This window comes from Tachypleus tridentatus, chromosome 6, assembly GCF_004210375.1.
Source record: "Tachypleus tridentatus isolate NWPU-2018 chromosome 6, ASM421037v1, whole genome shotgun sequence".
Classification (NCBI taxonomy): domain Eukaryota; kingdom Metazoa; phylum Arthropoda; class Merostomata; order Xiphosura; family Limulidae; genus Tachypleus; species Tachypleus tridentatus.
The window spans coordinates 129,514,892-129,530,958 of NC_134830.1; the positions used below are offsets into that span (position 1 = coordinate 129,514,892).

At 34.4% G+C, this 16,067-nt stretch overlaps 1 protein-coding gene across 2 annotated transcripts in view; it reads right to left on the reverse strand.

Moving 5' to 3' along the window:
- LOC143253648 (RUN and FYVE domain-containing protein 2-like) overlaps window positions 1-16,067 on the reverse strand; it is an 80,736-nt gene that overhangs the window by 4,102 nt on the left and 60,567 nt on the right. For both annotated transcript variants that reach the window (XM_076507844.1, XM_076507845.1), the window contains 2 exons: window positions 10,106-10,200; window positions 6,245-6,371 (listed from right to left, as the gene is read on the reverse strand). In XM_076507844.1, the coding sequence (XP_076363959.1) occupies window positions 6,245-6,371; window positions 10,106-10,200 (222 nt within the window). The remainder of the gene's footprint in view (window positions 1-6,244; window positions 6,372-10,105; window positions 10,201-16,067) is intronic.

A 16,067-nucleotide genomic window follows, 5' to 3' on the forward strand; every position in this document is an offset into this window, starting at 1 on the left:
ATCAAATGACATCTAATTCTTTAAAGGTGGCATTTATAAACTTTCTACTTGTTAGCAGGAGTGCAGTGAGTCTAAAGGAGCTTATTTTGATAAAATAAGTAAAACAAAAGATGTACTTGTTTCACATTTTCTTTAAAAATCTGATATTTCATAAGCAACAACCTGATACCACCAAGTTAGCTTCTAGGTGGTCTTATGGAATACTTCATTTATACAGAAACTATTGTATAAAGTATGTTGAACTAGTGGTTGCTAGTGCAGAACTGGTTTGTTAAAAACACATTGCCTGGGCAAACTTCACTACAGAGTACAATCCTGTGAAAGCAAGGTAAGGAACTCTGAAAAGTAGTAATGAAAATACTCAACCCTCTGTGTAATATATCAGAAGTGTTTAAGATAGCTACAAGGGGTAGGCAAAAACTCTCAAATGAAAATAGTGCCAGGTTATGCAAATAATGTGAGAGAAAAATGTTAGGGGAGGTCCACATATCAGTCTGTGCAATATTTTCCAACAGGAAATTAAACTGGGTTGCTAAGGACATAGAAATGATAAGTGTAACTCATAGAAGGTTTCTTGCCCTCAAAGACAGCCTAGAATAAAAAGTCTTTGTTTAACATCTCTAAAGATATTAGTGTAAGCAACAAAAACATTCAAGATCTTCACTGAATATGACAACAACAAAATTCTGATTGGACACAAATATGAAATAGCAATGATATGAATTGGTTAGAAGGATCCATTTTCTTCCTTGTCTGACAGTGTCTTGACTAAAAATAACCAGTTTGGGAATGTAGATAGAAAGAAAAAGCAGTCAATGGACAAAGAGAGCAATCCACTCCAACTGGCAATGTCTGTTGATCAGCAGCAACAAAAACTGGACCTTCAGATAAAGAGGTTATACAGCATATGAGAATCAGATTACAAGCAGGTGTTAAAAAATGGCATGTACTATAACCTTAATATACCTTTTAGGTAACTGAAATGGTTGTTTGGAACCAACGACCAAAAGTCACTTGAGTAATACAAATAGTACTGGAGACTCAAATAATATGTAGTTGCAAGAATTGAATGGTAGTCAGTAAGGTTTCATTATATATGGTGACTGTGGAAGATGTGAAAATCCTTGCCTAAAGTCAGGTAAAAAAATGAGTTATGGCTGGAACTCTGATCAAAGTTGGTTCAACCTCCTCTCAATACACCACTGCCAAAATACATATATATTACTGCTACTGATAAATATTTAAATGCTTGTTTTAAGACTAAGTAAATACTGAGACAGAGATATGGCAACCTTAGAAATTAAACCCCAATGCTATGTGAAGAACTGCATAACCTCTGTGTCTGGAGCTTGAGCTTTTGGATTGTTGGATGTACCATGTCAGATCATGGGTGCTTCCACAGAGATGGATTAAGAAGATGTGAACACTCCATGAGGAACTGCAGAAGTAGAAACCAAGGGGTAACTGCCAATCTGGTAATATCAATGGATTGGAACAAATCATATTAAGTATCCTGTGTAACTTATGAATTGATAAGAAGGTCTTAGAGTTGTTATTCCATCCTATCCTGATGGAACAAATATATTGTCAAAGCCCAAAGGTGAAGTACTTGAAACCAAACTGCCAGTTGCTTGATGTTCCAGTGAGAGGCCAACTCACCATTCAGAGTTGCAAAATGAGAACCAATCCATTGCAATGCAGCATCTGTTCTGGTGAGAGAATCTGCTACTGCAGGCACTACCCATGAAACATAGCAGGTCAGTAGGGTGATATGATAAGAGTGATTCTGAGAAATGAGGACAAAGATCTGAAAACATAAAGACCTGGAACAAGTGTCTCCTCAATAAGAAATCCAAGACACCACCAAGGAATTGTCATAGCAAAGCCTGACAATTTTCCTTAAAAGCCTCATTGTCAATGCGTAGACTCTGGAATTCCTAACTGCTGATATGTACATCCTGTCCTTGAAGCACAACATTTATGAAGAGACAGAACCTTCAGCCAAGGTGAAGGTAGAGGAACCCATATCTTAGTAGCATCCCAACTTAACAACCCTACAAGTTCAAAGATTGATCCAGATTAATGAAAATGGAAAATCCAGTGAATTTATGTTTGTGATCCCTTTGTTGCAAAAAAACCATTAAAAGGACCTCTTGTGATCTCATCTCAAAGCCACAAGAAATTCAAGCGATGTCCACATTCTCAGAAGAGAAAGAACCATTTAACAGTGGGAGAAGGAGAGATAAGAGATGGGTTTTCTGTTCCATAGTGTTAAAGGGATGGGAGTCAATATCACCCAACTGAGTGACCAGATAAAAAACAGAAAAATACCAGACTGGTGGCATATTGAATTGATGCAAGAACAGATGATTCAGCCCTAAAAATGAAGCTCATCTTGGTTGTTCCTGAAAGTAGAATAAGGATGTGATGTACTGACAATTGACAAGATGGTGTCAGGAGTAATGAGTCATCTATGAAATGGTGTTTGTACATGATGCAATGGAATGGAGCTGGTGAGAAGAAAGACTTGTACATGGCAGAACCTATGTCAAACTGATGCAAGTTCAAAGGTAAAAACCTGGAGATGCAGTACTTGACCTTTGTGCACAAAAAATGCAGACAGTGGTGAGATGACTACGATGAACTTAAACATATACAATCCCAGTAAAAAATATATCAACTCAGATTGAGAAAGAAACAACTTGTGAAAATTGGAGAATCTAGGTTTTGATATAGACAAGTAAAATTGATGACAAGACTAAATCTCCTCTCTTTTTAGGACCCTACAGACCTTGAAAGCATGTAATAATCACCTGCACCAATGATGACAATCGAAATGACTAGTAGAACTCTTAAATATAGACAGAATTCATTCTAGGTATCAGTGGTACTATGTTGAGAGGGAGGAAAGTCAGGAACTATAAATTGAGTGGAATTATGACCTCCTGTAGGAGCCAAGGAAATTCAAGGTGCAAACAACAACAGGGATGAATGGAGAAAATGGCAGTTGAACCAATGCTTGTCATCAGTGATGTTAGTGATCTTGAGATTCTTCTAACAAAGTGAAGTGAAAGAAAATAAAATGTTGGATTTTAGAAATACAAGTCTCATAAGACTCACCCTCTGCCAATCAGGGGACATTGATCTATTCAGGTTGACTATGAACTCCTCCCGAGAATCCGTAAATTCGATTAGCAGATGTATTATTTTACAGTTGTAAAATGCTTCTACCTAGCAGTAATAGGCTAAATCACAAAGTTCTGACAACTATGTTGGATAAGATATAACTGTCCCTTTATGTTACTGAAACGTAAACCTCCCTGCATGAACTACAATGTGCATGAATGAAGAGAAAAGTTCTAGAATCCCAAACTTTCAAGAGAAGATGTATTCTTGAGAATCTTTGTTTCCACCTGAAGGTAGTCACACAGTTGTCCGTTCATGTAACTGAGCAGTAAATCTCCCTGCATGAACAGCAATATTAGTGCATGGAGGGAGTAACTAAGTATTTGTTCTCAAACTTTTTTGCCATCAAGCAACATGCAGGCTCAAATACAACCGGGTAAAGACCCAAAACATCACACTCTCAATGAACCAACAGAATAAAATAAATCAAAGATAACTTATTCCAAAGTGACTCCCTTTTGTTTTTATACATGCCATTTAGAGACTGTGTTGATTATTGTTGACTGAAACATTTTGTCAGTAAGTTTAACTTCACAGCAAAGCAACCTTGGGATATCTGTTGTGTCCAATATAAGTAATCAAACTTCAAATTCCAAAGATGCAAGTTCATAAGCTCATTACTGTCTCACAAATGTAATAAAAACCAATAGACTAAAAGAAGGTGAAAGAAAAAAAAATCCTTTCAGAATGTCAAGGATCACCCTCAATTACATCCTTGAAGCCCTTCTAAGGAACACCACAAAGTCTCCATCTAATGACAAATAAGATTACTGACAGTTTCAACCAAGTGTGCTCCCCACCCAATTGTTGTGTGATGCTAGATATCAGAGGGGAAAGAAGAGACCCAATTTTACTCCATTCTTGAAATAACATATAGTACTAGGACAGAGGGCACATTGACATAGGTGAAGAGTATTTTGGCAAAGATATAATCAAGAGCAACTGAGTGTGGTATAAAAGGCTGGAGAAAGCAAAAAAAAAATAACAAAAAACACAACCAATTCAATGCTTAGATGGGCAAAGGAGGAAATCCTGGAGTTGAGTAATAACTATAAGTGTAAGTGAAGTTAAGTATGTTTTGGAACTTAATTTTCATAAATCACTGCAAACTTAACATAATTAATAATTTTTAAAAAACATTTTCAATCGAGATAATTCTGTTGAAAAGAATGAAGCTATTTTAAACACAAATGCTCAAGAAGAGCTACTGAGTGAGAGGGTTATGTCACTCTTCTATTAGTGGAGGGCTATCATCTATTGATGATCCATCATGCACTAGCACAATTCATGTTAAACATGTGACTTTTAGGTGTGAGTTAGTTAGCTCAAGACTAGAAGCATGCAAATCTCACAAAAAAAATGAATAAAGCTATGTTGCCTGTGAAGGTGACATGTTATCTTGGAAATACTACTTCTGTGGTGGTAGTTTCCAGGATTTTATTCTGGGTCTTTTTGTTAGAGAGGCACATGAGGTATTTGCTAGTCTGGAGCCAAACCCACTAGGGCTTGAAGTAATTAATGTATTTAATTCTTTTCAAGACCAGTATCCTTTTATTTTCTTGGGTGTGGTTTATATTACTATTTTGGTATATTTTTAGTTTAACATATGCTCTCTTTTGGCATGATGCACTATCATTGACAGATTGACACTGTGGAGTCTAGTAGGTTTACTAGGCTACTGAATTCTTAATTTAGTTGGTACTTTTGTTTCTTTGATGTATTAAGAGTTAACATTCAGAAAGATAGTTATAAATGTGTTTCTTTTTTCCACTGCATCTTTTACGTGTTTGGTATTCACTAATAACAATTGTACAGAGACATGGCTTCAGAATACTGTTTTGAGTTTAAACTAATTACATATCCTCTGCATGCCTTTAGAGAGACTCCTATCATAAATATATATGGCTGTAGGTGTGTGTTTATATTTCTATTTATTCTCAGCATTCATCTTCTTTATCAAGTGTTATACGTATCCATTACCAATGACAGTTCTAGTGTTTTAATCGGTGATGACGAGAAAACCCACTTGTAGAGAAAAATATATGTGTAAAAACGGCTGGTTTGGGTTGAGAATTTTTTTTTTTTATGTAGAGGAGCAAACAACGTTTCAACCTTCTTTTTCTGATAATAAGAAAAGAAGGTTGAAAAGTTGTTCACTCCTCTGCATAATAAATTTTTTCTCAACTCAAACCAGCCATTTTTACATATATATAGTTCTAGTGTTTTTTCTTCTTTGCATTCTTAGTTTTATCAATCTAGGCTGTCTATGATGCCCATCTTTATACTTTTAGGGTGGTTTTATTTATAGTTAAGGGTATTTGTGGGTTTCCAATACTCTACCATGATGCATCTGTTATCTGCTTTGATACATATTATTTTTAAGTATAGGAGTTTCTTACATTGATCTATTTCCATTGTGAAGTGTATGAGGATGTTTTTTGCTTAGTTCACAAATTTGTAAATCTTGTCTGCAGCATGTGATAATATTATAAGTGTAGTATCAATATATCTGAGCCTAATCTTGGGTTTTAGAGTGGTTGTTTGAAATATTGAGTGTGAAATTTTCTATATAGAGCTCATACCTGTGTCTTCTTTGAAGGTGGTAGTATTTAGCTTCATATTGGAAATAAGTTATTCTATTACTGTGGAGATTGTTAATTGGGTAGAGTCCTTAAAAGTTCTATTATTTTCAAACTGTTGGCAGAGTACCTGAGGTGTTTCAAAAACTAATGTATATATAAACAAGTAGGTTGGATATATCAAAATTGATATATATATTTTCATATATGTTTGCAAGGTTCTCTTGGTTACTTTTATAATCTCTAAAACATGAAATGAGTTCTTAACATATGATGTCATGTTTTCAGATGCAGGTGAATGTGAAATCAAGTTTTCTGTTCAAAGAACAGTTTACAGGATATGTTGTATGACTGAAAACAAAATTGTTCTATCTGTCATGAAGCTGTCTTGAGTAAAACCAGAATAAGTTGGAAATCTTCAGTGCAAGCCTCAAAAAAATCAGTTACATTAAAAACGTCTTTTTCCATGCTGAACGTACCTTTCGCCTAGCGACTGAAAAAGGTTTGCTGCATTGTCTACAGGTTGTTGCTTCCTTATCACTTGTCCAAACAGCTTCCTTTAATGTGAAATGGCTCTCCTTAAGATCTTCAAGTTGAAGTTTTGAGCTGTAAGAAACAATTTGATTTTTGACTTCTTGGCAAAATATCAACTTAAATTATCCCTGTTCACTAAACCCAAAGTGTATAACATGAAACTCATGCATGAAAATTTAATAAGAGCTTATATGTTTACATCTGTTCCATTAGTTAGAATTAAAACTGGAGATTATATGTTTACATTTGTTCCATTAGTTCGAATTAAAACTGAACTAAATCATTTACGTTAAAATTTTCTGTTACCAAAAAGATACCAGGGTACTAAGAAAACAACTCAAATTTTATTCCAATGAGTTACAATGCTGAGCAGAAAGACCATGAATAATTATCATGAAATCACTCATGTGAGATGTGAGTATAAAAAAAAAAAAAAAAAAAGAGAAATTATATGCAAGAGTAACTAACATTCGAAAGTGTTCTTTGAAGATGTTTAATTAAAAAAAACACCACCTCATTTCACAAGTGAGGAATATTTCTTACATGAAAGCACTTAAGAGTTCTTTATTTTTGCTGTATTTACAGTTTCAGTTGTAAGTGTTTTTCAAGTATTATAAATACACATAAACATTTGTATCTTAATTTGTTCACACAGGTTTCAGGAAACTATAGTTTTACAAAATACAAAAAGAAACTAAGCTTTTAAAATTTAAATAAATATCAGTGAAATTTATAAAATAAAAATAACCCACAAAATACATACAATGATGATGTCATTTTGTCCAGGTACGAGGTTCCAAACTTATAGTTTCTTTAAAATCTGTGAAAACATTGAAGTTTGACTCTTTAATAGTGTCAAACTGTGACTGTGGCTTGGGATATTTATTAAGTTATCAATTTGTTTGTTTCAAAGCTATACAGTTGTTATATGTCATAGCTATTCCTTATTTTGACTATTGGACTGAAGTGGCATTGAGAGTAAAAAAAAAAAAAAATGAAGTCTACTTTACCTGCACTTGACCTAAAAAGAGAAACAATAACAAAAAGTTTGGCACTTTCCACCTATGTGTTGTGTTCATCCTCATGGTAATTACACTAATTGTTTTTCATTTCAGACAAAATAACCTTTAAATTTGATTTTGGCCACTCCTTCAATCACACCAACCAGTTTTTCAAAATTAAAAAAAAACTTAAAGTAATACTGTGCATATTACAGTGCATGTGGAAAGAAATGTCTGAATGTTGCAAAAAAGAAGGAAACTCAAAGTTTGAAAAATCTGCTCCTTGTTTGTATATTACTAGAAGTCTTGTTTTATGCTGCTTTCCTCAAACTGTTTTTTTTTCATCTACAGACTTTTCACTTTTGTTACCAAAACAAGGGCTTCACTGTTACCTCTCTTTTCTTACCCTCATATTCTGAATTTCTTATTTTGAAACTTTTCTAACAGTAACACTGACTGTTCCTCTAGGACTCTCTCAATAACATTTTAGAAGTTTCTCCTTTCCATAATCACATTTGTTGGTCATTTCATTGCCAATCAAAACTAATCTACAATATGTATAAGTTAGTTGCAGATCATGGTAAACTTTATCAACAATTAGTTTTGAAGGACTATGAAATGTTAACAAAGGAAAATTGCAGTGGGCCTAAAACATAATATGAAGTACACTATGTCAATATAAAGAAAAACAGAATATGAGTGTGTTTCATACAACATACATATATAGTATGTATATTTATTTGAGTTAGAGCAAAGTCATATTGGGCTCTCTGCTGTAACCACTGTGGGGAATCAAACCCTGAATCTAGCTTCACAAGTCTGTAGTCTTACTACATCGGAGACGCTAACTTGAAAACTGCATTAACTACACAACTAAATAACTTCATTTTAAAATCATTTTCATATAACTACCATATCAGTACTAGTGCACAAAACAAACATGTGAGAGAGTCAAAGGCAAATTCAAAGTAAAACAGAATAGGTATAATTACATTTCTGACAGAGCATTATGCAATATTGAAATATTACCTATCTAATGCAAGTATTTAAAACTTCCTTTATGCTTATCTATTTGGCCTCATTTAAATATTTATAAGTGTAAATTTTAGGTCTACAATAGCAATTTTTGTTAAATTGGAAGACACTTCAAGATAGCTTAGTATCACATATATTTTTCTGTACTAAAGTAATTTTATATGAGTATTACAGTAAGATAATGATACAGACAAATATAATTATTATTTTGAATAACCAGTTATAATCATAAGCAATACTTATTTTGCTACTACAAGTACAAATTTACTATTCTTGGCACTGATGTACATACTTTCAACTATGTCTAATATTCAGACTACTTGAAGAAGTTGAATGTATGAATCTAAAGAGGTTAAGACAAAATTGCAGTTCAGCGATGATTGTGCAGCTGTCCCACCTGATCCATTGGTTTAATGGTTGACCAAGATAACGAAATTTCCAGAGATGTTTAGATTTTCACGTGTCTGAGAAGAATTTTGATGTATTTTGTCATTATTTTCAGTATTTCTTACCAGAAGAGTTACTTAAGTTGTTGAAATAGCACTAACTTACTGTTACGTATAATTCAGTTCCTGCTCATTTGTTTAAGAACATTCAGTGTTATGCATTGCAAAGCTTTCTCTCCCTAAAAATACGGAATAATGAAGAATATTATCCTTGCTAGAGAGAAAGAACCTAGTCTACAGCAGCCAATGTTCACTGTACAAAGTGCAAGAGACTAACAGGATTGCTAGAAAACAGCTAAGATCATTTAAATTTTCCACAAGTGAGTAAAGTAGTTAAGTGTGGTGTACAACTCTACATCTGTTATGTAGGGTTGGAAGAGCTACAATCCCATGAGAACAAAGTAAAGTTACTGTGAATAACACAACATTCACTGTGTTGTTCAAAAAACAGCTGCATTAATGGCTTTTAGAAATTGAACAAGGCTGTGTAAAGCTTACTGTCACAATATATACACAATGCTGATCACAAAAAAAGTTAAAAAAACACTGGATTAGTGGTTATTAACACAACAATAAACAATGTGAACTGGTCAGACAACAGTTATCACTACTGTGTGTTAGTAAAAAATAAAGGTGGACAAGGAAGTGTATGGTTATGTGTAATACATACACTGTACTATTGTCATAGGGTAAAATAAACACAAGACTTTTGCCACTACCCTTACATTTTCCCAGCTGAAGGAAGACCCCAAGCCATTGGAAACTGATATACATTTTAACCATGCCAATGGTTTTGAGTTTTTTCAAGTTAAAACATATGGTATCTTTAATACCAAATACTCAAGATATTATGTTTAATTCACTGTATTAATTCAGTACAAGAAAATATAATTCAATTTTATTGTGTTGCCAAAAGAACATTTTAATAATGAATCTCTAACTTTAAAACCTGTGTATTTCATGTATAAGATACATAATTATCTTTAGTTAACATGTTTTTCACAAGCATGAGCTGATTAAGCCATACTTTAAGCAAGTGTACCACATTGAAGAACTACCTAGAAATAATGCATAGCGTTTAGTTGTGCCAAATTGTTATGAATAAAGTTGACTTTTTGGTCTACAAAAAACTTTTAATATTTAACTAAGTGCTTAAAAATTCACGAAGATACACATAACATGTTAAAAACTAGTGTCAAAATTCCAGTGGTCACTTTGAGGTCATGTGATTGGTATAACTTGCCAAGGCAGTAAAAGAAGGGTTAATAAATGTGCTGCATTCAAACTATGTCATAAAAAAAGGTGTTCATAAACTTCTACTTACTCACTAAGTTGAACACCCATCTCTTCTAGTGCTGTTTCATATTCCTGGCATGTATTCCTCAGACAATGAAAATCTTTTTTCAATTTCTCATACTCCTGATAATGATAAAAACAAAAGATTCAAATATAATAACTGTGATATACTAATTGTATTAAACATATGTGCCCACACTAATGTTATACATTATTTTAAAGTCCCCATGCTGATTGACAGACCCATAAATTTCAAATTTTAATCAGATCTAAATCACTGTATGTATTATATGATGCATAAGTATGACCAATACTCATTCATGCTATACAATATATCATGGCTGGGAAAGACCACTGACCCATGACCTTCAAAAGTTAAGCTGCTCTAAAATTTTGTATATATTGTAAATGTTGAAAAAAGATTATGTTACATCCATTCATCCAATTTTCTAATAATCTGTCTACAAGATCATGGCAGATGGATACAGGCAAATCAATATACTCTGCTCTGCTTTACAAAGCAGAAGGGAAACAACATTAGTAAACCATCCAATGCACAATAAAATACACTACCACATAAAACAGTATGTCAGCTTACACAATGAGTTAGTAAACTGTTTAATAATACACAATATGATATTCTAGCACATAAAACAATCTATAAGATAACAGCTGAGATCTAGTTTATCTACCAATATATGACATAATAAGTTAACAGAATGAGAACCAGTGAATCATCCAGTATACAACATGATGCACTAGCACATAAGATAGCCAATCAGCTAACAGAATGAGAATCAGTGAATCATCTAGTATACAACATGATACAATAGCACACAAGATAACCAATCAGTTAACAGAATGAGAATAAGTGAATCATCCAGCATGTAGTGATACACTAGCACATAAGATAGCCAATCAGCAAACAGAATTAGTGAATCATCTAGTATACAACATGATACAACAGCACCCAAGATAACCAATCAGTTAACAGAATCAGTGAATCATCCTGTATACATGATATACAAGAATGAAAATCAGAATATAATTTGATATAGAACTTAACATATAGGCACACAGAGAACCACTCAGCCAATGGAATGAAAATTAATACATAATCTGTTGTATAACATACTGACATATAAAAAACAAATTAGTTAGAAGAATGAAAATTAACATACAATCTGGTATACAACATTATACATAAAGAGTTAACCAGTCAACAAAGTAAAAGCATTCCTGAGAAGCAGGATCAAATGAATCCATTCTTAAACATAAATATATACAAGGAAATAAGTAATCACCAAATTAATTCAATTAATTTTTAGCAAGTATATTTATTTTGATTAACACTAACCTTGATAATGACATAAAAGAACAAGTTTCTACATTTTGAAAATCATTTCAAGAGCTTTAATTCAGTGCTCCATATTGTCTTTTCATTTACGTCATTTATGCACAGTGTTTTGAAATGACATGTGACTTCATAATGTTTTCAGACATACTGGAGAAAAATAATGTTTTTATCAAATTAAAGATAATTTGTTTAGCCAACAGAAACTTACTGTAATTTATCTAAAAGTTGTAAAAATCATTGTTTTCAAAATTTGAATATATGTGTGTGTGTATATACTTTTTTCCTTCCCAGTGTGACCCTGAAGAAGAACTGTCCATCTTTTGAAAGTGCTTGGGTTAAAGGGAGGATTTTTTATCATTTTGTGTCTAGACTTACTGAATCTACAAGTTTTCCTGACATAATGAATATACATTTTTTTTTCTTTTAGCCATGGAGCATATACTTTCATACATTGGCATATAAGGTACAGAAAGCCTCTTCCCCAATGTAATATCTCGTTCAGATGAGGAGATGAGATATTCACATGGGAGAAGAGCAGCTACAAAACATTTGAAGTAATGTAGAATTGGATATTTTATGAACTCAAGAAACATAACTGTTGAAAGTGGTAAATAGTTTTACAGAAGAGAGTAGCACTAGAAGAATGTGGGAAGCAAAGCTGGGAAGTGTAAGAGGAAGGAAGTACCTATTAGAAATATATTTTCAATATAGGTAAATTAAAACTTCCAATACAGTAATTTCTTCCATTCTCAAGATTAACTAGAATCCCACATTGATTAGTAGGAGACTAGTATAAGGGAAGAACAGGTGTATCCCCAAACGTGTCTGAAGGATACAGCTGATGGTGAGAGTGTCAAGTCAGAAGATCTAAAGAGGGGGAATCACACCACTTCTAAACAGGAATACTCTTCATTTGTGTGTGTGGAATGTGCAAGACATCAGGTTGGAAAAAGAAAGAAGCACATCCAAATAGGAAAGAATATTTTAGAATATGATTCTAACCAGTGACAGATACTGTAACTCAATCCTACAATGAGAAAAGTGGGTAAACAAGGATGCACCACTGGATGTAGAGTGGATAAGGCATGGTGGACCATACTCGATAAGTCAATTACATTCAAGACCTCTTCACAGGGTACCGGCATCCTCATGAGGGTAGGATGAGGATTATACCATCTTTATCTCAAACCCAAGGACTGGGAAATTGAGAATCATTCTGATTCTGAGGTATGACACAAAGAATAGCCATGAGATATCAATCCAGGAACATGGCATTTGGTATCAAAAGGATGTCTATTGCACTAAATTAACTCCCCCAACTATGAAACATGCTGGAACCATCCAAATGCTAATAAAGTCTCTCATAAGAAGAGAGAACAAGAGATAGCAAAAGACAGAACCAGAAAATTTCCACATACTGCTGCTGTGACCCACAACAAAAACAGAGGAAATCAAAGGAGAAAGACAGACAACCCAAAACCTGTGTTAGGATTTATGTTGATTAGTTAACTCTAAATCTAACACCAGGACATAGTGTATTGACATCCATATGGTAGTAGGATGAGGACTCCCAATTGAAGGGGTGAAATGCAATTTCAATACCTCAACTCCAGTGGTTGTTTAAATGGTATCAGGAAAGCACATCATCCAAAAAAGGTGATGGCTTAATGTCTCATCTACATCAGAAGACCACCACTGCCCTACTCTGGACTGAATGATTGTAGCCATCTTTTGTGGAAACCCATTCAGGAGGGTGCCTCCCAGGTCAACCACTCCAGTGTCTTGGAATTGATAAGGACTCTTATACTCCACTAGAAGAGAAGAAAGGGGTTAAAATGCATTGAAGAGTCCTGGGGATGTTATTACCTGAAACAGTGTAATGGGTGATCACAGAAACCTAATTTGAAAAGCAGATCCTAAATATTTATTCAGCTGATGCAGGGCAGGGATGGGCAGTTATTCCCTTCTGCTTTACTTATGATATCCATGGGTGGTATGGTCTGGAATGGGTATATGTATATATATAAAACAAAATACTGAGAAGTTATTCACCTACAAGTGATATTTCAAAACACTTCATCTCAACAGTAAGCATTGCAAAGAAATGGAAAATAAAGCTAGAGTTAAAGAACATCTGGTCAGGAACCACTTGCAACAGAGCAGATTCTATGTGATAAAAAGTAAATAAAGGCCTCTGCAAAAAGAAAGTATGAATAAAACTTACCAGTTAGAGCCATAACAAAGTCTGAAACATGGCTAAAATGTGATAAAAATTAGGCAGAGATAGTGGGAGATGAATGTACTGGAAATGGTTCACATGTCAGACTGAAGAACCTACTCTATTTCATGACGAATTGTTAGATCTGATGGAAGGGCAACTGTAACCAAGGCTTGGAGGAAGAAATAGGCCAATAAAACCATGAGGTAGAACTTTCAGTAAGAAGAGTTTAATGTAATAGGTCATGATGAGATTGCCAGAGGATCAAGAGTCATGAATGTGTACACTGATCAGGAACAATATGGGCTATATAAAAAAATAAGAGAAGGAAATACAATTGACATGAATATGAGCAAGTGGTTCAAACATAGGTAAATCAAGGGAATGTTGGACCACATGAATGATTCAATCTAGAAAGGAAGATGTCAGGGATGGAGAAGTATCTAGAAAAATCATACAAGCAGAGTAAGAACAGATGAATCAAAAACCTTATGTTTTTAAAAAAGGTAAGGTAACAGATAGATGGCTATTTGAGGTCAAAAAGTTCTTGTAAGTGCACTGTCATGGAAGATGTATGAACAGAACTAAATAACAAAGAAGTTACTTTACATGTGAACCAAATCGTTTCTCCAAGGACCAAACAAAGTTCAGGTGTAAAGAAGTACAATGTGAAGGTTGTGATGTAGGACATGCAACTGAGGGTGAAAAAGAAGGGAGAAAGAAGTAGATGAGGGATGGGTGGAGCAGTCAATGGAACTCTGAGAAACCAAGGATAAGTTAGCCAAGAGGGTGCAATCAATTGAAATCTACAATAAGTGGAGTGGAGTGAACATGAGAAATAGCCACATGAAGTAACAGGAAAGATGGATAAATATAAAGACGTGGGTGACCAATCCACGTGGAAGGTGTTGACTGCCAGAGGTTATGGATGATGTACAGGTGAAGAAACGAGATGCAATTTAGTGTCGAGGCCCATAACAAAGATAACTCCTTGGGAAGAACCATACTGATGTTAAAGATTCTGAAAAATGAGGGGATGTAATACTCACACCATAGGACACATCAGGTTGGGTCATGATGTGAACATTATATCCCCTCATTTTTCAGGACCTTTAACATTAGTTGGGTTCAGTTCTCCCTAAGGCTAAGTCTCTCTGCTCTAATTCCATCACAGGTTGGTCACAGTATCAGTAAGCTTGTTCTCGCAGATATTAACATAAAGATAAAGAAAAATGGGCCAGTCGATTTAGAATATCAATGAGAGCAGAGTAACAACTAATGCTAAGTGATTCCAGGACCAGTAGAGAGCTAAGATATTCAATATAAATAGTACAACTAGTGTAATGCATAGCTTGTGTGATCCAGGGCAAGAGAAATGGCATAAAACTCAGCAGTGAATACAGAAATTGTAAAAGGGATCATGTAAGTAACCACATAGCCACAACAATTCATGGCAGATCCAATAGAGTCACCTGATATTGAGCCATCTCTATAAACAAGAATGGAAGAACAGTTCAAAAGATGTTCAGCAAAGAGAAGATGGTACTTCCAGTATTGTTAAGAAAGCTGTAAATGGTGAAGGTGAAGAGGAGGTTTGTGGAACTCAGTGTACAAACTCTTTACTGCAGAAATGCAGAATACCCCTGTGCAGAACCAAAACCCTAGATGGTGATTGGGGTCAAACATCCTCAACGCCTAGGTCTTGGCCAAACCACAGATGGGCATGATAGATCATCAGTGTAGAATATCAATCTACTCTCAAAAAGATGAAAGAGGGGACAAAGAAGATGTTAATATCTTAGTACACTTGACATGTGGCTGCTTGATGTAAGAAATAAAAGCCAGCTTATAGTCAAAGATAAGCACAAGCATTTTGCTTCAGGGACCATGGGAAGAACAGCATCACCAAGATGGAGCTCAGGATTAGGATGTATACTCCTTTTGTGGCAAAAAGTGCATGCAAATGGTTTTGGAGAAAGAAAAGATAAATCAGGTTGCTGTGGTCCCTTAAACAAGCGATTGAAAGAAATATGAGCTTATGCTAAATAAACCTCATGTTTAACAATGAACATGAAAGTCATTGAGACAGATAAGAAAGTTGTATGATGATAGCATTAATTTTGCCAACTCCATATCATCTCATAAGCTTTATTGAGGTCAAAGAACACAGAAACAAGTTGTTCCCTCCAAATAATTACTGCCCCATAGGTTACTGTCAGCCCTCCAAAAAATGCAAGAGAAAAGTAAAGGGGAGAAGGTAGAAAGCTTAAAGGTGGTAAAAGAATAACTACATGCATGAAAATAAGTATAAGAACCAGTATTAAATAGAGAAAGGTGTGATCAATGCACAGTATGGATCTATCCATTCCATCAATATCAGCATCACCCCAGAGTGTGTTGTGCCCATTTAAGTCA